We start from the raw sequence: 22,428 nt of genomic DNA on the forward strand, positions 1-22,428 counted from the left end.
TTTACCAGTTTCCATAATTGGCAATCCCAGTCCATGCCCATTGCTTAAGGACTTCATTCTTCTAACAGACAAATGGACTTCAGAGGTTCAAGAAGCTGGCTCACCACCACCTTCTTAAGGGCAACCAGGGATGGACAATAAGTGTTGGCCCAGCCAGAGACGTTCACATCCCATGAGTGAATGAAAAAAATCTCCACAGTCTCATTCAAAATGAGACAGATTCTCCCAAAGGCTCACTTTCCTATCATTGTTCCAAGCTCTCACACTTCTTTCATATCCAGCTGGGAGATGAGAATTTGATTTTAAGACCCAAGTTGTTATGATTTTGAAATGTGCTGCCTGATTGGTTGGTGGAAGTATTTTCAAAACTTTGAAATGTAATTACTGTATAATTCTATAATTACTTGAACAGGCAAAATAGCAGGGCTATGGGGAATGAGCAGAAGATTGGGACGAGTTGAATTGCCCTTCCAAAGAGACTGTATAGTCATAAACCACCAAGCTAGTTCCTGCTGTGCTGTGTGATTCTATGGTACACGGTTACTAACATGTTCGGCAGAGGTCAAGAATGCTCTGGTTCCTCAGGATCAATTTGGCAGCTGCCTCTTCGCTTCAATCAGTATTGTGCTACCTTGTTCAGCAAGTGGAGAGATAACATCAAAATGTTAAAGTTGTTGGGAACTCATTGTGTCAATATGCTTCTGCTGCAGCACCATTTTGCATGTCTGTAAACACTTGTAGACATGAACATATATTATGCAAGTATTTTGTTAAGATGACAACATACCAAAAATTTGAGATACAGTAAATTGTGGATACTCTTCTTTTTAGGATATGGCAGATATGATAACATTTCAACACTTGCAATGTATTCTGAGTACCTTGTATGGAGCAGCAGTCGATTTATAACAACATATCAGATACAAACTTGATTTATTTGTCTATTTTGACAATAAAAAGTACTTGCAGATGGCCTGTCTTGGCTGATTCCTTCAGTTCTGTTAATTGCTGATTTGGTGCCAACATTTACTTGTTCCAAACTACATTGATTTGTGCATCCATATGCAAAACTACTTTTAGAAAGGAAGTCACTGTTTATTGTCAGTAGAACAAAGCCTATGGGGTATGTTTCATTTAAAGTAATTCCCCAAATTTTGTTATGTGTTACGGTTTTATTTCCCTCATTATTATTCCAAAGTGGGAAATAACCTTCTACTTTTGCTAAATTGCACTTCCTTCCTACAAGAATAAATGGTTGTCCCCATAGAACAATATATATCTTGAGTAGTTTCTGGGGCAAAAAAAAGGACATCATGTGTTTTTATTAAAAATCTGTACACATTTCAGGTCAAGAATGGGATCGTGTGGCCTTCGGGAACAGAAAAACCTGCATGAGTGAATAATCGTTGTTATAGAACTTTTGTTTTTTCTATTGAGACATGATAGATGTCATTTTTGATTAAGATTTCCATTATAGTTCAAAATGCAGGAGGAAAGAGATATTGTACAGTTTTGCACTGTTACTTTTGAGATGGGAAGAAATGCATTTGAAGGTCACCTTCTTTGTGCTTTTAGAAAAAAATTGTCTTTGATGGGCATAGAGTAGATCGTTTGTGCCTGACATTTTTGAGTGAAATAGATTTACCTCCTCCAGCTATATTTTTCTGTTCTTAAGAGAGCTCTTGTTAAATAACAATAGTGAATTCTCACTGTTTAAGTTTTAATTGTGATCTCTTTGATCATTTTACAGAGCTTTCTATCCACTGCTTGTTAAACTATTCTCAATCAACCTCGTACTCAATTTTATTTAAACTGCTGTATAAAAATATTTCACAGTAGTTGTGTTCATGCATATTATGCATATAATTTGTGATTTTGATCATGATAAATTGGATAAATATTCACTTATAATCAAATACCAGTTTTATTTTGTTTATTGCAACGTGTATATGAATAGGAAGGTTCAGAGGGATATAGGCCAAATGCTGGCATATGAGACTAGATTAGTTTAAGATATCTGGTCGGCAGTCAAGTTGGACCGAAGGATCTGTTTCTGTACTGTACAACTCTATGACTCCATGTTCTCTTAACAATATAGAACTTTGCTTAAAACAAACAGTCTATTCCTTGTTGATCTATAAAGTTCACTTCTTGTTAATCCCAAATCCAACTGAAAATTAATTTTGTCTGGAGGGAAATCTTCAGGACAGAAGAAACCAATGTGAAATAACTGGCTTTACTGAAATTTTTAAAAATATTTTTGGCATTTTTAAGTGTGAAAGGCCTTTCAGTCAAATGCTGTAGGTATGCATGTAGAATAAATTAAAGGATCTATTGATTTTCATTCATTTTAGTGGATTTTATTATGAACTCTATAAAATACAAACTTAAATTCTAACATAATAATAAAACAGAGAACTGTGGATGCTGAAAATCTGAAACACACAAAAACAGTAAGATGCTGTCAGACCTGCAAAGTTAAACTTTATTTTGATATCTAATCTCTTATGTGTTTTTTTCTGGATTCCTTTAGTTTGCACAATATGCATTTTGGCACTACATGGGACTTCTTCGATTGAAGTAAGAGGTGACTAACCCTAACCCTAAATCTAACCCTATCGCAGGAGACTTTGACGAGTAGTCATAGAGTCATACACCAGAGAAACAGACCCTTCGGTCCAACAAGTCTGTGTCGAACATAATCCCAAACTAAACTAGTCTCACCTGCCTGCTCCTAGCCAATATCCCTACAAACCTTTCCTATTCATCTACTGATCCAAATGTCTTTCAAATGTTGTAGTTGTACCCACATTCATCACTTCCTTAGGAAGTTCACTCTGCACTCAAACCATCCTCTGTGTAAAAAATTTGCCCTTTGTGTCTTTTTTAAATCTCTCTCCTCTCACTTTAAAAATGTGCCCCCAGTCTTGAAATCCTCCATCCTAGAAAACCACTATTAACCCAGTAGTAGTGAGATAGTAGGAACTGCAGATGCTGGAGAATCTGAGCCTTTCTGAAGAAGGGTCTAGGCCCGAAACGTCAGCTTTCCTGCTCCTCTGACGCTGCTTGGCCTGCTGTGTTCATCCAGCTCTGCACCTTGTTATCTCACTAACCCAGTAGTCACTGCTGTATTGTAGAAAACATAGTGTAGATGGAATACCTCTTTATTTAATTAAAAAATTGTGCTTAATTTTGCTTTAAATAATTCCCTCACTTACGGTACGAGATCGTGATCAAGTTTGTCTTAAAGGCAATAGATGCTTGTGTGAGCTGGATCTTTAATGCTGGGATACCTGTTAAGCCCTGATTCTGAAGGCCAGCGGCAGCCAGGAGGTCTTCTTGTCCAGTAGGGGCGCGGTTGCGGGAGAGTCATTGTGAGCGAGGTGAGAGATGCCTCTTGGAGGGTTTGTGAGCGTCGTCGTGGGAATAGCTCCGGGGAGGAGGTCGAGGATAGAGCGCTTTTGGCGCTGAAAGGAAAAGCGGAATATTGTGATCGTATCTTTGCAGCAGGAGGTGACTCCGGAGGGTGCTGAAGGATTGCAGAGTTGGAGGAAGAGCCGGAGCTGAGAGGATGGGTGTTACCTGGTGAGAGGCACCTTCTTTATGAACTCTCTTTATTAAACAGAACTATCAGTGCAGGGGGAGGGAGTTGAGCCTTAGCAACGCACCCAGACCTGAAGGCAAGTGTATTCAGCAGCCTGTGAGTTCCAAAACAATTTCAAACGTTAAATTTGTATTATATAAGAGCAAAAAAAAGTCACCAAAGCATCCCTCTATGCCAGGACCCTCCAGTATTTCTTGAACGTGTAGTATAATACATTACAAATCACTGTAAGGTAAAATGCTTGTGTCGGATTCGTCAATTTTTATCTTAAAATTATTTATTTCTGACATGATTACAGATTCTGATCAGTTCCTCTGTACTGCCTGACGTGGGTGTAACTGGAATCCACATGCATGTTAATATTTAGGCCTCTCAGAGGGCTTAAGATTCGAGACTTGCTTTGCTGTCTCTGCTCTGAGTTGTAACTTGAACAAGAAGTTGAGTTTATTTTTGCCCCAGAGGATGGTGGGGGTCTGGAACTTACTGCTTGAAAGTGCCCTCTTCACACTTATAAATACTTGGATGTTCACTTGAGGTTCCATAACCTGCAGGATCACAAGCCAAGCTCTGGAAAGTGATATGGTCACACTGGGCCTGAATGGTGCCTGTCACAGCTGTAAATTTTCTACGCTTCAGAGCGGTTTGGGTTGAAGGCACCATTAAAGGTGCAGGAAAACAAAAGCAAAGTACTGCGCATGCTGGAGATCTGAAATTAAATTCGGAAAGTGCTAGGGCAACTTGGATCTGAGGGTCTCTGTCACAAGAGAAACAATCAGTAGAGTTTTGAGTCCAATATGATTCATATGAACTTCATATTGAACTCGAAACATCAACTCTGTTTCAGTCTCTACTGATGTTGCCAGCCCTGCTGAGTTTCTCTAGTCCTTGCAGTTTTCCAGCAAAACTAGAATCAATGGGTATCAGGCGCAAACTCTCCAGTGGTGAGAGTCATACCTGACACATAGGAAGATGGTCATTGTTGTTGGTCAGTCATCTCAACTCCACCACATCTCTGCAGGAGTCCCTCAGGGTAGTGTTCCAGGCACAACCATCTTTAGCTGCTTCATCAATGACCTTCCCTCCATCATAAGGTCGGAAGCGGGGATGTTCGCCGATGTCTGCACGATGTTCAGCACCATTCGCGACTCCTCAGACACTGAAGCAGTCTGTGCCTAAATGCAACAAGATCTGGACAATATCCAGATTTGGGCTGACAAGTGGCAAGTAACATTAGCGCCACACAAATGCCAGGCTATGACCATCACCAGTAAGAGACAATCTAACGACTGCCCCTTGATATTCAATGGTGTTACCATCACTATATCCCCCACTATCAACATCCTGGGGGTTATCATTGATCAGAAACTCAACTGGACTCGGGTCAGAGGCTAGGAATACTGTGGTGGGTAACACCACCTGACTCCCCAAAGCCTGTCCACCATCTACAAGGCACAAGTCAGGAGTGTGTTGGAATACTCCCCACTTGCCTGAATGAGTGCAGCCCCAACAACACTCCAGAAGCTTGACACCATCCTCGACAAAGCAGCCCGCTTGATTCGCACTGAATCCACAACCATCCACTCCCTCCACCAGCAATGCTCAGTAGCAGCAGTGTGTACTATCTATGAGATGCACTACAGAAATTCACCAAAGATCCTCAGAGCACCTTCCAAACTCACGATCACTTCCATTTAGAAGGATAAGGGCATTAGATATATGGGAACACCACCACCTTCAAGTTCCCCTCCAAGCCACTCGCCATCCTGACTTGGAAATATATTGGCATTCCTTCACTGTTGCTGGGTCAAAATCCTGGAAATCCCTCCCTCATGGCTTTGTGGGTCAATCCACAGCAGGTGGACTGCAGCGGTTCAAGAAGGCAGCTCACCACCACCTTCTCAAGGGCAACTAGGGATAGGCAATAAATGCTGGCCAGCCAGAGGCACCCACATCTCTCAAAATGAATAAATTTTAAAAGTTTTTATATAATATCAAATGCCCTTATAGACGCCAGCAAAAGTTGGTCTTATCTCCCCGCTCCACACAGCCAATCTTTTGAGTGAACATCTTTTGAATAAAGGCTTAAAACAGACAAAGACAAGAGTTTGGATGCTCATATACCACTGGGAGTAGGTGTGAGCTCGATTTGAAACTTGTGTTCGTGGAGGCTGGCACTGAATCCTAACACCCCTGGGGCACTGCTCCAGGAGTGACAGGGAGCTGCTTGCCCCCAGTTAATGTTAAGCTCCTTGAAGAGTTTGTTAACTGGGTTGATGTAAAGATAATTTTCAATGTGAAGATCAACAAACCCAAGCAGTTTCATACACAATGTGGACTAGATTAATCTAGGATATCATGTCAGCATGGATGAGTTGAACCAAAGGGGCTATTTCTGGGCTGTACAATTCTATAATGTTATCTGTCAGCTTTAATTTAAGGATAAGTGGAAGTGTTTTCACTACAGTGGATCGTAGTCATAGAGTCATACAGCACGGAAACAGATCTTTCGGTCCAACTCGTCCATGCCAACCATGTTCCCAAACCAAACGAGTCCCACTTGCCTGCATTTGGGCCATATCCCTCCAACCCTTTCCTATTCATATATTTATCCAAATGTCTTTTAAATGTTGTAACTGTACCTGCATCCACACTTCCTCTGGCAGTTCATTCCACATATGAACCAATCTTTGCGTAAAAAAAGTTGCCTCTCATGTCTTTTTTAAACCTTCCTCCTCTCACCTTAAATATATGGCCTCTAGTTTTGAACTCCTCCACCCTAGGGAAAAGATTCTTGCTATTCATGTTATCTGTGCCCCTTATGATTTTATAAACCTCTATAAGGTCACCCTCAACCTCCTATGCTCCAGTGAAAAAAGTCCCAGCCCATCTCAAACCCTCCAATCCTGGCAACATTCTGGTAAATCTTTTCTGAACCCTCTCCAATTTAATAATATCCTTCCTATAACAAGGTAACTAGAACTATACACAGTACTCCAGAAGGGGCCTCCCCAATGTCCTGTACAACTTCAACATGACATCCCAAATCCTATACTCAAAGGTCTGAGCAATAAAGGCCAGTATGCTAAATGCCTTTTTATCCACGCTGTCTACACGGAATGTAAATTTCAAAGAATTATGTACCTGAACCCCTAGGTCTCTCTGTTCTACAATACCATGCAGGGCCCAACCATTAACTGTATAAGACCTGCCCTTGTTTGTTTTAGCAAAATGCAATACCTTGCATTTATCCAAATTAAACTCCATCTACCACTCCTCAATCCATTGACTCAGTTGATCAAGATCTCTTTGTAACCTTTGATAACCCTCTTCGTTGCGACGTAGACAGAGGAACTGGCAGAATGGAATAAAGTCTTTACAGGAAGCAGGGTGTGAGGATGTACAGTTGAGGGAACTGGGAGTTCGTTGGTTTGCCGTGTATATCAGTGGCCACCCTAGCCTCAGAAGTGGAGACAGAGATATCGAGGAAGGGAACTGAGTTGGTGGTTGATTATGCATATTAGCCCTCATTTTGGCCATTTGGCAACATATGCTCACAGTTAGGCTCCTGACCCTCTGTGGTGTTGCCTGCTTCCTTCAGGGTAGCAGCAAGTCTCATCATAGTTGCCATCTGCCTTTGCCACTTGCTCTCTACAGACAGATCCCACGTCCTGTTAAAGCTTGGTGCCCATAATTAGATGCTGAGCTCAGCAGTGGCCCAGTTAGGGCATTTGCATTTCGAAATAGCATAGAGGGATTCTCTAGCCCTTGTTGTTTTATATAATGTCAAATGTCTATCCATGTAAATACCAACAAAAGTTGGTTTTATCTCCATGACACACAGACAATCTCTTGAAAATCAAGACCTGTTATAGCACAGGGTTGGCACCTGGAAATTACCCAGATATTGGGTTCCCAATCCTGATCTTGGAAATCACTCTCCAAGGATTCTGTGAGAGTGCAACAAGGCACTGTCTTCTCATATCTTTAACTGCAAGTAAACTGAGAGTAGAATGTTGTTTAACCTGAAGTACATCAAGGTGCAGTTGCTAGCAGGAATTGCTAAAAGTTGATGAGTGCCAATGATTTGACCTTTGTTTCTTCATGGGTTTCAAGGTTATGCTGTCAAGAAAACTGTGTGTGCAATCCTTTTAACATTGTGGAGTATACCACAGCTGATCCTTGAAAGGTTGAATATTTTAAACACATCATATCATATCACTAGAACTGCTTCCTTTCATTGAGAATACTAACTATTGCGCACAACAGATTTAAGTTAACAAACCAACCCATGTCTGCAATGATCCCAGGCAGCATAGTATTCAGTATTCAAAAGCTAAAGCTGTTGTATATGCCCTTGCTACGGAGCCCAAGTAATGTTATCAACTCAGGTCGGAGGGCATCTTGGAGGTTTCATCATATGATCTTTCACCCCTGCCCTCCCACTGTTGACTGCCTGACACTCCCGTTTTTCCTGTACCACATGTGACATGGACTCAGTTGGGTGGTTCTTGACTCAGTTGAAGTGAGTTTTCCCATTGCTGGGGGTGTACCTATACTTTTACAACCAATATTTGAACATGCTTTTTCTTTCTAGAAAATAAAAACAGCACACAATTTTGGCAACATTCTCTCTTTGGAGAGAAAGGAGAGTTAATGTTTTGGGTCCAGTGACCCTTTTTCAGAACTGATTGTAACCAGGAAAAGGTCAACATATATGCTAAACATGGGGTCAGGGGAGGAGTAAACGATAGGTGGGGATGAAGCCCAGAGAGAGTAAAAAGCAGTTAGGCAGGAAAATGAATGGGTAAAGGTCATCCTCGGGGAATGATAGCAGCTAATGGGGAACTCAGGCTTGATGCAGTGCTCCAGCGAAGCTCAGTGCAAGCTGGAAGAATAGCACCTCATTTTTCTGCTTGGGACTCTGTTGAGTTCAACAACTTTAGGGCCTGAGCACCTTCTCCCATGACCTTACCCCAACCCCTACACACTAGGCCTTGTCATTACATTGGATGCTACCACAAACAATCCATTGTCAGCCACTAATGGTCCCTACTAGCAGCTATTGATTTTCCCAGGCTGACATTTACCCAATGCTTTGTTTGCCCAGCCATTTTTGTCTCTCTCTGGGTTCCATCTCCACCTGTCACTTACTCTCTGTCTCCCCCCCCACTCTGTTACCCCACCCTGCCTCCCCAATATCTTCAGTATATGTACCAACTGTTTCCTCACTACAAAATCAGTTGTGAAGAAGGGTCACTGGACACGAAATGCTAAGTCTGCTTTCTGTCCACAGACACTGCCAGACCTGCTGAAATTTTCCAGCAATTTTGCTTTTGTTTCTGACTTCCAGCATCATTAGTCCTTTGGGGTTTTTTTGGTATCTCTTTGCAGACTTGCTTTGCAATGGCACATTTTAGAAAGATTTTGGCGAAGGTTCTTCTTGCTACTAGTCAAACTAGGTCTTACTTTTGCTTGAAAGTTCTGCTGTTGAAATGTTCAACCAGACGACTTTAACAATCTGCTCAGGCTCAATTTTTCTCAATTTTTCAACTCAATTTTTTTTTTCTTTTCCAAAATATGTTTTATTCATGAAATTTGTAAAAGTGCCTTACAAACTATTCCTGCTTAAATTACAAAATTTACAACAAAATTCATCTTGTCTCTATTCATCACGTTCCACTCTTAGGTGTTTCAGTACAATTGTAATTGTATTAATATGTACAGTATGCATTCCGTGTTAACATACATGCCAATGACGAAATGGCATCAAATTAGAAATTTTGGAAAGTGACATAGAAATGAATTTTTCAGCAAACACCATGTTCCACTCAGATGTCTCAGTACAATTTCAATACTTTTGATGTTCTCAGTGTACATTCCTTGTCAGGTGTACAGCATGATGGGTTCTACAGTTTACCGATCCCTCAGTATGCTCTTGGCTGAAAAGCATTAGACAGTGATCTTTTCCCTCATTGTGTCTCTGCGGTTTCTGTCTCAAGCTTTCGTGTTCTTGAACACATAGCCCTGGATCTTGGAATGTGCCAGTCTGCAACACAATAGAGGACAACACTTTGCAATGGAAGGCCAGCCAGCAGACCAGGGCATCAGATGATTATTTAAATAGAAACATTATTCAGGTTAATGGCAACAAAGTAAGGGAATGGCACTGAGTTATAATGCTTACCTCAGAGAACTGGGACAGACACAATGGGCCAAACTGCCTCTGCCTGTGCTATAACTATCATGTGACTCCATGAAGTTTCAGACAGACCGAAGAGTATCTTCCACCAAGTTGATAGTCCTGCAGCCACATTTAATGTCTCAATATGCATTCTTGGGAACAGCCCGTAGGGTACAGAGTCCTTTGAGGCGGTGCTGCTCGGGATGAACCTTGACAAAAAAACACTGCATTTCTCTTCAGGGAATTAGATCTGACTGTTTCCAGTGTTAATTCCCTCTAGAGAATGCCAGTACTTTTATGATGGAGACTCCTTTCTGCAAAGTAACAATCTGAGCTTTTGTTCTGACAGTATAAAGGGACTAAAAATAACTTGCAACATGTCACTAGTCTTTTAAAGACGTTGTTCTCTCTCCCACTGCAACCCACTGGTAATCTCCTCTGCCCTGAAACTCTTCGACCATATAATTCAACAAACCCGGTACTACTGCCACATCTCTTTTCTGTCCCACCTATCTGCCCCACCCATCCCACTGACCAATCCCTGCCACTCCCTACCTGCATTCACCTATCACCATCCCACCTACCTTTCCCCAGCCCCACCCCTGCTCTCTCTATTTATTTCCCAGCACTCTTCCCCCTCCTCCATTTCTGAAGAAGGGTCCCGACCTGAAACGTTAGCTTTCCTGCTCCTCTGATGCTGCCTGGCCTGCTGCGTTCCTCCAGCTCCATACTGTGTTATCTCTGACTCTAGCATCTGTCGTTCTTGCTATCTCCGAGTGAAGTACAATCCTAAATATGTTGATCTCCTGGTTGCTTTTAGATCATCCCAAAGTCAATTTCCCCCTGGTTTATTTTAGATTTTAGTTTGCAAGTACTGTGGATTATTCAGGTAAAGCCAGCGCCCAGGATTAAATGGAAACAGATCCTTCGGCCCAAGCTGTCCATGCTGACCATAATCTCAAACTAATCTAGTCCCACCTGCCTGAGCTTGGCCCATATCCCTCCAAACAGTTCCTATTCATAAACTTATCTAAATGTCTTTTAAATGTTGTAACTGTATCTGTGTCCACTACTTCCTCTGGAATTTCATTCCACACACAAACCACGCTCTGTGTAAAACAAAATTGCCCCCATGTCTTCTTTAAATCATGCTCCTTTCCCCTTAAAAATATGCTCCCAGTCTTGAAATCCCTCACACTTCAGAAATTCACCTTATCTATGCCCCTCATTATTTTATAAACCTCTATAATATTCCCCCTCAACCTCCTATGCTCCATTGAAATAAGTCCCAGCATATCCAACCTCTCCTTAGAACTCAAACCCTCCATTCCCGAAAACATCCTGGTAAATTGTAAATGGACCTCACTAATTTCAAATCTAATGTTGATCTTGCTTTTTTTGCACCACCTTTGCAACTGTGTAACCTGTATTCCTCGCCTTGTTGAATCAACATATGATCTTTGTATGGCATGATCTGCCTCTACTGCATGCAAAACAAAACTTTTCACTGCACCTAGGTACATGTGCCAATAATAAATCAAATCAAATAATCCCTTCTGAGACTTTTTTTAAATTTTTAAAACATTTTCAAGTTCGTAGAGAATTCAACTTCTTCAAATCTAGAAGCTAATAACTAGTACCATTGCAGAAGCCAGGCTGCAAAAAAATTACTTCTCTGGGAAAAGAAAAGGTTTTAGAATTTCACTGGTTGGTTATAAGCTATAAATGTCTTTGGGAGTGAATACACCACAACTGTTCAAAGCTGTTCATTCATTTTGCAAATTCTTCCAGAATTGCCCTAGCTTCTACACCAGTCTCATGGGTTAAAAGATGGAAAACCTGAACCCACTGTTCAAAAAAGGAAGGAGAGAGAAAATATAGCCAGTTATCCTTACATCAATAGTAGGGAAAATTCTGAGGCATGATAATCGGGAAGTGGGGAAATCATAATATTAAGCTGAGTCATTGTTGATTTATGAAAGGGAAATGGTGTCTGGCCAGCAGTAAGTTTTATGAGGGCATAACTAATCAGGTGAGTAAAGGGGACCAGGGGAGGTAGTGTATTTTGATTTCCCAAATGGGGAAGGGAACACGGGCTGTGAAAGGATTTGACGGGTGAACGGAGTCTCTAGGCACGTGCCAGATGGAATAGTGGTATGGTGCCTCAAATTCCGGTTAGCTAAAAACTGCCGATGTGTGAATACAGTTGAAGAAAAGAAGTTAAATTGCCATGAGTATTTTTTTAATTCACTAACGGGGCATGGAAATCACTGGCTGGGCCAACATTTATTGCTGATCCCTAGTTCCCGTTTAGAAGGTGGTGTTGAGCTCCCTTCTTAAACCGCCGTAGTTCATGTGCTGTAGGTGGACCCACATTGCCATTAGGGAGGAAATTTTAATTATTATTCAATGAGTAAAATAACACATGGGCATGTCGACAAGTTTTCAGCTTCTGCAGCTTCAGTGTCTACCTGTCTTTTTCTGATCTGAGTGACCTTTGACCTCGCTTAGGCTGACCTACCTGACTCAGCCCAAACTGCCCAATCCCAAGACTGGCAAAATCCATACTGACTTTCTTTGGTGTGTGGAGATTCGGCTTGGGATTCCAACAGGGTGGGGGGTGGGGTTCTCAAGCCATGAAATAGACTAATTTCTCTTTTTCTTTCTTTTTTGATTACATCATTGTGGAAGGACTGTTATTCTGAACGTTTTAATTATTTATTTTCCTGATTTATTACTGTGATTTTATACTTTTGAACGTCTGTAATGTTGGACTTTTTATTTTTCTTTTTTTTGCCTAGGTACCTTTGTACCTAAGATGGCGCCCTAAGTGGTGACTTGTAAACCTTTCACTGTACTCGTGTGAATATGTGACAATAAAACTAATTCTATTCATTTGTAGACCTGGCTGTGAATTGCTGGTTTTGAGACACGTGACTTGTACAATATGGGAAAATATGAAGTTGTCTGCTTTTTGTTAGAATGAATTGAAAAGCAGAATATCTTTTAAAAGGTGAGATATTGGGAAATATTGGCTTTCAGAGGGACCTGGGAGTCCATATAATCACTGAAAGTTAAGACGTGGATACAGCAAATATTTAAGAAAACAAATGCTACATTAATATTTAACTCCTAAGACAATGAAATGTACCAGTCGCAGAATCACAGAATACCTAGAGTGTGGAAGCAGGCTAATCGGCCCATCGAGTCTACACTGACCCTCTGAAGAGCATCCTCCCAGATTCCAACCACGCCCCACCCCGCCCTGCCCCACTCAAATCCCCAATCCCTGTAACCCTGCGTAGCTAACCCACCTAGCCTGCACATCCCTGGACACCACGGGCCAAATATAGCATGGCCAATCCACCTAACCTGAAAAAATCTTTGGACAGCGGGAGGCAACCAGAGCACTCGGGAAACTCACACAGACATGGGGAGAATTTGCAAACTTCACACAAACTCCAATCCCTGAGGGTGGAATTGAACCCGGGTCCCTGGTGTTGTAAGGCAGCAGTGCTAACCATTGTGTCACCCTTGTATAGGAGCTGGGGTGTTGAATATAGGTCTGCTTGCCTTATTCAAGGAAGACTGTTCTTGTTTTAGATTGCGCAGAAAAAATATTTCCAGGATAAGGTGATTGTCTTGGGAGGGATGGAGTAGACAAGACTTAAATTACCTCGAGTTTAGAATCATTATAGGTGATTTCATTAAACGCATACAATTCTTAAGGGATTCGACAGGAGAGATGTTGGGAGCTATTCGGGGAATTTAGAACTAGGGATCCCAGTTTCAAACTGAAGGGTCGACCATATAGGATTGAGATGAGGAAACCTATTTCTCCAATCAAAGATTTGTTGATGTTTGGGATTCTCCACTCCAGAAAACTCTGGAGGCTCAGTCATGTAATCATGACGAGACTGAGACGGAACCTTTGAATGGTTAAGGAATTGGCAGGTATGGGGATAGTGTAGGAAACTGTAGCTGAGGTAGAAAATCAGCTGCGATCTGTTTGAATATTGGGGTAGACTTGAGGGGCTGAATAGCTGACTCCAGCTCCTGTTTGTTATGTTTAGAATTTATGACCTCCGTTGTTTTAAGTAACACGCAATCTGATTTGTGCAGGTTCCAGTTTCACCCTCAAACCAATCTGGTTGGTTCTGTCAGTTTCTATTCCTGGTCTGTAATTGATCTGATTGGATCAGACAGTTCTCATTTCCTGCTTCCTAACGGATTTGGTTTGTACCAACAGTCACTAATTGGGTGATTCTTTTTTTCCTTTCTCAAGTACTGACTTGTAAGTTGAGACTCTGTTTTTTGTACAGAGTGAAGAGAAAGCTGTGTATCTGAGAGCCTGTTGTAAAAAGTCTGTGTCAGGAACTTGCGAGAAGGCTAGCCTCTGATGTGTGCAAGTATTAGGATTAGTTCCTAATCGTTGCTGAGATACAATAACTGGTATAATGGTTCTGGGCCTGAAAACGGATGGTCATTCATTCACATTCCACATGACAAATTGTGAAATGGGGTTTGTGAGCTGGTATGAAGGAGAATGCTGTCTTTAGTAAACTTGTCCACACACCCACCCCCAAACTTTTATTTAAAGCAGCCTGCTTGCCCTATGGATCACTCCAGTCTAGCAGCATTGCAATATTGAAATGGTTAGTTTTCAGGTGGATTTTCCAGCCATATCCCTCAGGCAATTGGAACAATTACTTCCTTACTTGAGGTAACTGTGAGCTTTGATTTCAATTGATCAGACTGTGAAGTGTTCTTGCTATGAGTTTAAGGGAGCTCTTGTGTTGCAGTGATAGTGTTCTTACTTCTGAGACAGAACGCCCAGGTTCAAATCCTATCTATTACAGAGATTGTCATAACACACCTGAATGTCTTCATTAAAAATGCCGATGATGCTTTGTGTGGTTGAATAGCCTGCCAACCCTATTGGGCTGGATTCCAAAACACCATGCATCTGTATCACACAGATAGGAAGATCTCTTCATGACATGAGGGGAGAAAATGGAATGGAAATGCAAAACTCACTTCTTTCCACACTCCACACCCCCAAACCCAAAATGCTGCACTTGAACCTCTGCTGAGTTTTGTTAATCTGCTGATTCTCATTTACAGTGTTTCCCAGATTCCTGCAGTTGAGGGCAAGAGTGTTCAGCAAGCAGTGGAAATGCTCACCAAGAAACTGGAGATATTGGGTGCTGTTAAGCAGGGGACGTTTTGTGTGGACTGTGAAACCTATCATGCAGGACCAACTGTGACCATCCCAGGTAACTGTCACAAACACTGAAGACCCACAAGTCCTTTTCTGCCGTGTAATAATTTGTGATCATTTCTTCACAAGTTGTAAAATGTAAAGGGACACATAGGCACAGCTAGCAGAGCTCTGCAAAACGTTTGAAACCAAGTTGGTATCGTTGGTGCAATACTTTAAATCCTTTCATTCCTTTCATCCCATTCCTTTCAACACCCCCATTCCACCCCTTGTTCCTACACCATTTCTGTTCCCCCAACTACCTTGAAGCCCACCCCTACAGCTCCTGTCTCGTGCTTTGTACTTTGCTCTTAGTTACCCTTCCTTTTGTTGTATTTCTCCATTGACCTTCCTCACCTGCTGCCGCCCCCAGCCTTTGGCAATCGGGCATATGCCATAAGCTCCTGACCTCTGGGGTGCTGGGTGCCTCAATGTTTGCCAGCCTTTGCCCACCAATCAGAACAGTGCAAACTGCATATTGTTGTTACAGATTGTGTAACTTCACAAACCGCTGAATTGGAAAATTAATGCATAAATGAAGCTTAACAAAATGTCCCTGTCTGTTTTTGAAAACCAGAGCAATTTCTCAGAATTGTTTCACAGAACAGTGCAGGCTAGATGTTGTTATAACTCCATTTTTTGGGTGGGGTCAGAATCGGTCCCCTCCTTCTAACCCCTTATTTGGCTGCAACAAAGATTTTTAGTTCTTTTTTAGGTATGGGCTGCATCACATTTCCAATAAAACATGATACTTGCCAAAAGTTTTGGAGCCAATTACAAGTTTTTCTTGAGTAAAAGGCATTTTATAACTTATTTACCTGAAAAAAAAAAGTGACATCAAACACATAAGTAAACATAAGTATAAAGTTTAAAAGGAATAGTGTCTCAAATAAAATAGGCAATTTAAAGTCAGAGCTTTTACAGAACATAAAAAGGCGCTTCAGCCCATTGTATCCACACCAATCATCAAGCATCTATATTCTAATCCTGTTCTGACTTTATGTTCTTTTCCAAGTTGGATAATCTATAAGTGACTTTCATCTTAATATGCGTACCATCCAGAAAGGTGTAAATCAACCAATGGATATAAATTTTAGTCTCTGTGCGTTTTTGTAATGAAGTTAATTTCAGCTCTGACTGATTCCTGTTTATTAATGACTTTGAGCTGGGCTCAACCTGGTCATATGACCACTTAGCCTTTGGAAGTCAATGTTTTAACCTTTGTAAAACGATTTTAGTCCATAAAAGGTCCCAGGTAATGAAAGTGGATAATGGAACTGAAAAATTGATGGTCCATTTTTACCACTATAGCAACAACCTGGTTAGGAGCTGTACCCTAGCTGGATTTCCCTCCTGCCTCACCCCGGCATCATGATCAATATATTCTATTGTGGCCCATCCATTGCTATCAAGGGCAGTTTGAGTCCAGTTTTGCCCAACTGCATTATACAGTGCAGTTTAAAACAACCCATTACACACTCAAGGTTTGGTTTGCTTTGGGACCAATTCAGTCAGTAATGTGAGCAGAAATTGCAGAACTGGACTGCAAAATCTCCCAAAGAATCAGCCTAGAAATACCAAAACTCACCTCAAAGTATTTCAGCAAATCGAGGCCCAAGTAATCAAAATCATTTTAGTTTATTAGTGGCAACACACCTAATTGTTCATTTACAACTTTCTAAGTCAGTGAGAGAGATTGGAATGTTCATGGTGGTTGGTATAGTGTTGGATGTGGCGAATGAGGTTTCAGTTTTCTTCCCCCTCAAGTGACTGGATTTTTAATGTTAACCTTATTACAGATTGTAAAGACCTAAATGTTTGATGAATAATCATTTACTGGCTAAGGGAATGAAGCACATGGTGAGATATAGTCAGGAGTCACACAACGCCAAGTTATAGTCCAACAAGTTTAGTTGAAATCACAAGCTTTCAGAGTGCTGCTCCTTCATCTAGTGACGAAGGAGCAGCACTCGGAAAGCTTGTGATTTCGAATGAACTGTTGGACTATAACCTGGTGCCATGTGACTTCTGACTTTGTCCATCCCAGTCCAACACTGGCACCTCGACATCATGTGACAATAAATGATTCAATTCAATAAAATCATGAGAAGCATGGATATGGTGAATAGCCAAGGTTTTTTTTAAATCAGAGTAGGGGAGTCTAAAAATAGAGAGCCTAGGTTTAATGTGAGAGGGCAAAGGTTTAAAAGGGACCTGAGGGGCAATCTTTTCATGCAGAGGGTGGTATGTTTATGGAATGAGCTGTCAAAGGGGTGTGTGAGGCAGATACAATTGCAAAATTTAAAAGGCATATGGATGGGTACATGAAAAGGAAGGGTTTAGAGGGATATGGGCCAAATGGTGCAAATGGGAGTGGATCAGTTTAGGATGTCTGGTTGGTGTGGACGAGTTGGACCGAGGGTCTGTTGCCGCACTATATATCTCTATGACTCCCAATGAGATACGTTCAGGACATTAGCGCGTATCTTGAATTTCTTTCCTGTCTTGACCAAAGCTCTGAAGTCATCACCACAACAATTCCATACACAGATGCACATGCACAGGTGCAGACACACCCTCCCCCACAGCCTGCATATTGGCCTGTGAGGAAACCCTGGATTAATAAATAATAACTTGCACAAGCAAGACCTGACAATGCTGCAAAAGATTGTGCGCGTGTTGTGAAGGGTAGAGGGGTGACAGTAGCAGAATAATTGTTGCAAACTTGAAAAATCTATGATTGAAAATCTTACATCATTCAGTGGTTCAATTTCTGACATTGTAGTGGACTGAAAATCTTACTATCTTCCTCTAATGGCAGTTTCATCTATGTCATGTTTTAGACCCAGGAAGTATAATTCTACCTACATAAATGAAACAAACTGTCTTTTGTTTTAAGCTAAATGGGTTGCTCTCCATCTGTCTGGCAATAAAAGTAATTAAGAAAGTTGGTAGGATGTTGACCTTTATCTCAAGTGGCTGGGATATAATGATGTTGAAGTTGTATTGCTGTTATCTAAAGCTTCAGTTAGACCCAATTTGAAGTCCGGTTTTGAAGAAGATTAAATTTCAAAATCAGAACTAGGCCATTCAGGAGTGATATTACGAAGCACATCTTCACATGAGTAGTATAAATCTGTAATGGCACATCCCCCTGCAACAAAAAGCACCCCTACCCCCACCAAAAACACTATTGGAGCTTTCGTGCACGATTGATGATTTCACATCTGGGATGAACAGATTATCACTGCTACTCTTTAGAGATACCGCTGAGTATTCCCAGCGCTTTCTATTTTTATTTACGGTACCATGTTCACTTCCGGGCGCCACAACTTCAGGAACAAGATATTGGCCTTGGAAGGGCTGGAGCGAAGAAGAAACTTTTTCTTTCCATTCAGAGGATTGTGAGAGTGCTGAGCAGGCTGATTGAATGGACAGAAGCAAAAAACTGTCAACTAGCCCAAGAGCTGGGATGAAGCGAGATTGCTACTTGACAGCCATGTGGACGCAATAGCTGAATGACCTTTCCATGCTGTGAATTTCTTCTCTGATTCACCAGAACAATACTGGAGCTAAAAGGCTTAAATTAGGAGGACAGATTGTATAGACTAGACTTGTATATTTGAGTGTAGAAGATGAAGGGATGATCTATTTGAAATATTTCTGATTAAAAGAATTGTTAGGACAGACAGAGAAAGAGAAACAAATTTCTCTTGTAATGCGGAACAAGGAAATTGACTTAAAATTAGATCTAAACTAGTCAGGGGTCATGTCGGGAAGCAAATCTTCACACAAGTGTTGGAAATCTGGAATTCTTACCACTCATTCACTCACCAGACCCTGGAACTAAGACAGTTAGGAACAGATCAGCTATGTCCTAATTAATGGGCTGAATGGCCTACTCTTGTCCCTTATGTTCAGTGCATGTGCATCCAGCATGAGTCAGAGGCTAGAGATGGGGAGAGGAAGTTTGGTTTTCTTTTGCTTTCTTGTTCGGAATGTCAGATTATTTAGAAATCTAGCATGAAAGTTCTCAAAGTTAAAATTGGCGTGATCAAAACAGTGCTGAGATAAAATGTCACCAATCTTGGATGTGTAACTTGGCAAACAGCTGAACTGAAGGCAGATAGATTTTCCTCAGAAGAAAGGATTGTGTCTTATTTTGGTTTGTGCATTTCTAACTGCTGTACCTCATTACAGCTGCTTGAAACATTAAGAATTATTATATGTATGATTCCTGCTGGTATTGATGTACTTAAGATTACCTGAATAATATTAAATCAATTCATGTTCACCACGTTGGTGTCCCTAAGATGTTTATGAAAAGTACAGAGGTTCAGTGCTACCTTGGAAGACTGAACTGGTTGAAACTTTGAGTAGTTCTTCGTAATATCATAGAAATGGTTATGTTGCCTTGGGCTTACCTATTCAGGAATGCAGTAGAACTTGGTCTTTAATGCTATTTCTATTGATGTTGGAACATGCATTCTCATTCTTCGAATGCAAGACCTTTGAAATACTTAAGGAATTCACTGACATAATGTCTATGTATGTAATATGTATTATGTATTTTCTTAAAAACTCTGAACGTATTTTGCATGTCTTCCTGCATTACAATTTTGTCGTCTTAAGTGTTTCCAATCCACTGAACTCAACATTCATTTGCTGAAATGAATCTCAACGAGACATCTCTAGAGGATGAGCATCTGCATTTGATTTTGGTGCTCTTGGGCTAGGGAGAAGGAAATCAGCCAGCGCTCTAGTTTTTGCTCATTATCCGTTGACTCTTAATAGCATATTATGCATAGAGACAGGACAGGGTTGTAAAAATTGATATGATGACTTCCATGGCTGAATAGCCTACCAAATCCTCCTTTTTGAGTGTGGCACAGTTATCAAGGTGTAACACCAGCAGGTGATCCAATGCCCGTAGAATTTTAAGCCAGTCTGAACGAGTGAGTGAGTTCCTTCAGAAGAGGAAGCAACTCAATTAATAAGTGATGTAAATCTCCTGCAGAGTGTGGTTAGAACTCTAAATACTCTGTGTGTGTGTGTGTATGTGTTAGAGAGCATGATTTATTGCATCTTTGTTAGACAGCTGCAGCACCCACCCTGAACTCAATGTGACCTCTGTGAGGCTGGATGTATAACGAGGTCTTAAATCTCTATTTTTGCTTTGTGCTCATTAATTCTAATGATATCCATCCTACTTTTCATCAGGGCAGGCTGCAAAGTTCATGTACGTTATGCACAACACAGAATATCCTCTCAGCTGCTTTGCACTTTTTGAAAACGGCCCCTACTTGGTGGCAGACTCAAACTTTGACACGCTGATGATCAAACTGAAGGGGTTTTTCCAGAATGCAAAAAGCAGCAAGATAGAGAGCCGTGGACCTCGCTACCAATATGGCGATTTCCTAGTAAAGGTTGGGACGGTCACCATGGGACCAAGTGTGCGTGGCATATCAGTTGAGGTATGTTCATTGTTTTCCATAATTTCAGCTGCAGATGCTTGTTCTTTACACCCTTGTATTTCCCTGGCATTGTTTTGTGAGTGTTCTTTCATGTTTAATGGGTTGGTTTAGATAAATGTGAGGTGTTGCATTTTGATAAGGCCCACTAGGGCAGGACTTACGCAGTTAATAGTCGGGCCATTGGGAGTGTTGCCGAAAAAGAGACTTAGAAGTTTAGGTACATGGTTCCTTGAAAGTAGAATTACACGTAGACAACGTGGTGAAGAAGACTTTTGGCATGCTTAATTGGTCAGAACATTGAATATAGGAATTGGGACGTCATGTTGCGGCAATACAAGACATTGAGCCCACTTTTAAAATACTGTGTACAATTCTGGTCGCCCTTCTGTAGGAAGGATATTGTTAAACTTGAGAGGGTGCAAAAAAGATTTACAAGAATGTTGCTGGGATTGGAGGGATTTGAGTTATAGGGAGAGGCTGAATAGAGGAGGCAAGGCAATGGCCTAGTGGTATTATGGCTGGACTGTTAATCCAGAGACCCGGATAATGTTCTGGGAACCTGGGTTTGAATCCCGCCATAGTAGACGGTGGAATTTGAATTCAATAAATATCTGGATGTAAGAGTCTAATGATGACCATGAATCCATTGCCGATTGTCTGGTTCATTAATGTCCTTTTGGGAAGGAAACGGCCATCCTTACCTGGTCTGGCCTACATATGACTCCAGACCTACAGCAATGTGGTTGACTGTTACCTGCTCTCTGGACAATTAGGGACGGGCAATAAATACTGGCCTAGCTAGTGAAGTCCTCATCCCGTGAATGAACAAAAAAAAGTGGGATTTCTTTCCCTAGAGCATCAGAGGCTGAGGGGTGACCTTATAGAGTTTTATGAAATCATGAAGGGCATGGATAGGATGAATAGCCAAGGTCTTTTTCCTAGGGTGGGTGGAGCCCAAAACTAGCAGACATAGGTTTAAGGTGAGAGGGCGAAGATTTTAAAAAAGGACCTGAGGGGTAACTTTTTCATGCAGAGAGTGGTGCGTGTATGGAACAAGCTGCCAGAGGAAGTGGTGGAGGCTAGTATACTTACAACATTTAAAAGGCATCTGGATGGGCATATAAATACGACGGGTTTTGAGGGATACGGGCCAAATGCTGGCAATGGGACTAGGTCACATTGGGATGACTGGTCGGCGCGGACTAGTTGGTCTGTTTCTGTGCTGTATGACTCTGACTATAAGATGATGAAAATTATGATTTCAAAACAAATGCTAAGTGATGTATATCCCACCATGGGGTATTTGGTCAAGAGAGAGATTCTAATGAGGGTCTTAAAGGAGAAAACTGAGGTAGTGAGACAGAAAGTTCCATAATAGAACATATTCCAGAGTTTAGGGCCTAGGCATCTGAAGACATGACCATCACTGATTGAGCAATTAAAATTGGGGATTCAGAAGAAGCCAGAGGAACAGAGTGGAGATGGTGGATGATAGTGAGTGGAGAGTTCGGTGAAAAATCAGTTGTTCCTTGTTTGGTAATTACAATGTTTGCAGTTTTTTAAATTGATATCAGAATAGGTGATCTGTAAAAAGAAATTAAGTAGCCCCTGACCCATTAGTTTGATGAAGGAGCTGAACTGATGTCCCTAAAGAATGATAGAGGTTTAGAACTCTCTTCTACGAACGGCAGTTGGTGCTAGTCCAGTTGTTAATTTTAAATCTGAAATAAATGCATTTTTGTTTAGCAATGGTATTAAGGGAGACGGGCCAAATGCAGGTATATGGAGATAGTAGGAACTGCAGATGCTGGAAAATCTGAGATAACAAGGTGTAGAGCTGGATGAACACAGCAGGCCAAGCAGCATCATAGGAGCAGGAAGGCTGACGTTTCGGGCCGAGACCCTTCAA

At 41.3% G+C, this 22,428-nt stretch overlaps 1 protein-coding gene across 2 annotated transcripts in view; it reads left to right on the top strand.

The window, feature by feature from the left end:
- The first annotated feature begins 3,375 nt into the window (after window positions 1–3,375).
- med20 (mediator complex subunit 20) overlaps window positions 3,376–22,428 on the top strand; it is a 24,212-nt gene continuing 5,159 nt past the window's right edge. Inside the window, exons 1-3 of one of the 2 annotated variants that reach the window (XM_020531155.2) lie at window positions 3,380–3,585; window positions 14,910–15,061; window positions 20,266–20,519. In XM_020531155.2, coding sequence (XP_020386744.1) covers window positions 3,572–3,585; window positions 14,910–15,061; window positions 20,266–20,519 — 420 coding nt within the window. In that variant the 5' untranslated portion in view covers window positions 3,380–3,571. Of the gene's footprint in view, window positions 3,586–14,909; window positions 15,062–20,265; window positions 20,520–22,428 lie in introns of both variants that reach the window. The other variant, XM_048612174.1, reaches the window with a different exon arrangement.

The sequence above is a fragment of the Rhincodon typus genome, chromosome 25 (genome assembly GCF_021869965.1).
Source record: "Rhincodon typus isolate 14 chromosome 25, sRhiTyp1.1, whole genome shotgun sequence".
Classification (NCBI taxonomy): Eukaryota; Metazoa; Chordata; class Chondrichthyes; order Orectolobiformes; family Rhincodontidae; genus Rhincodon; species Rhincodon typus.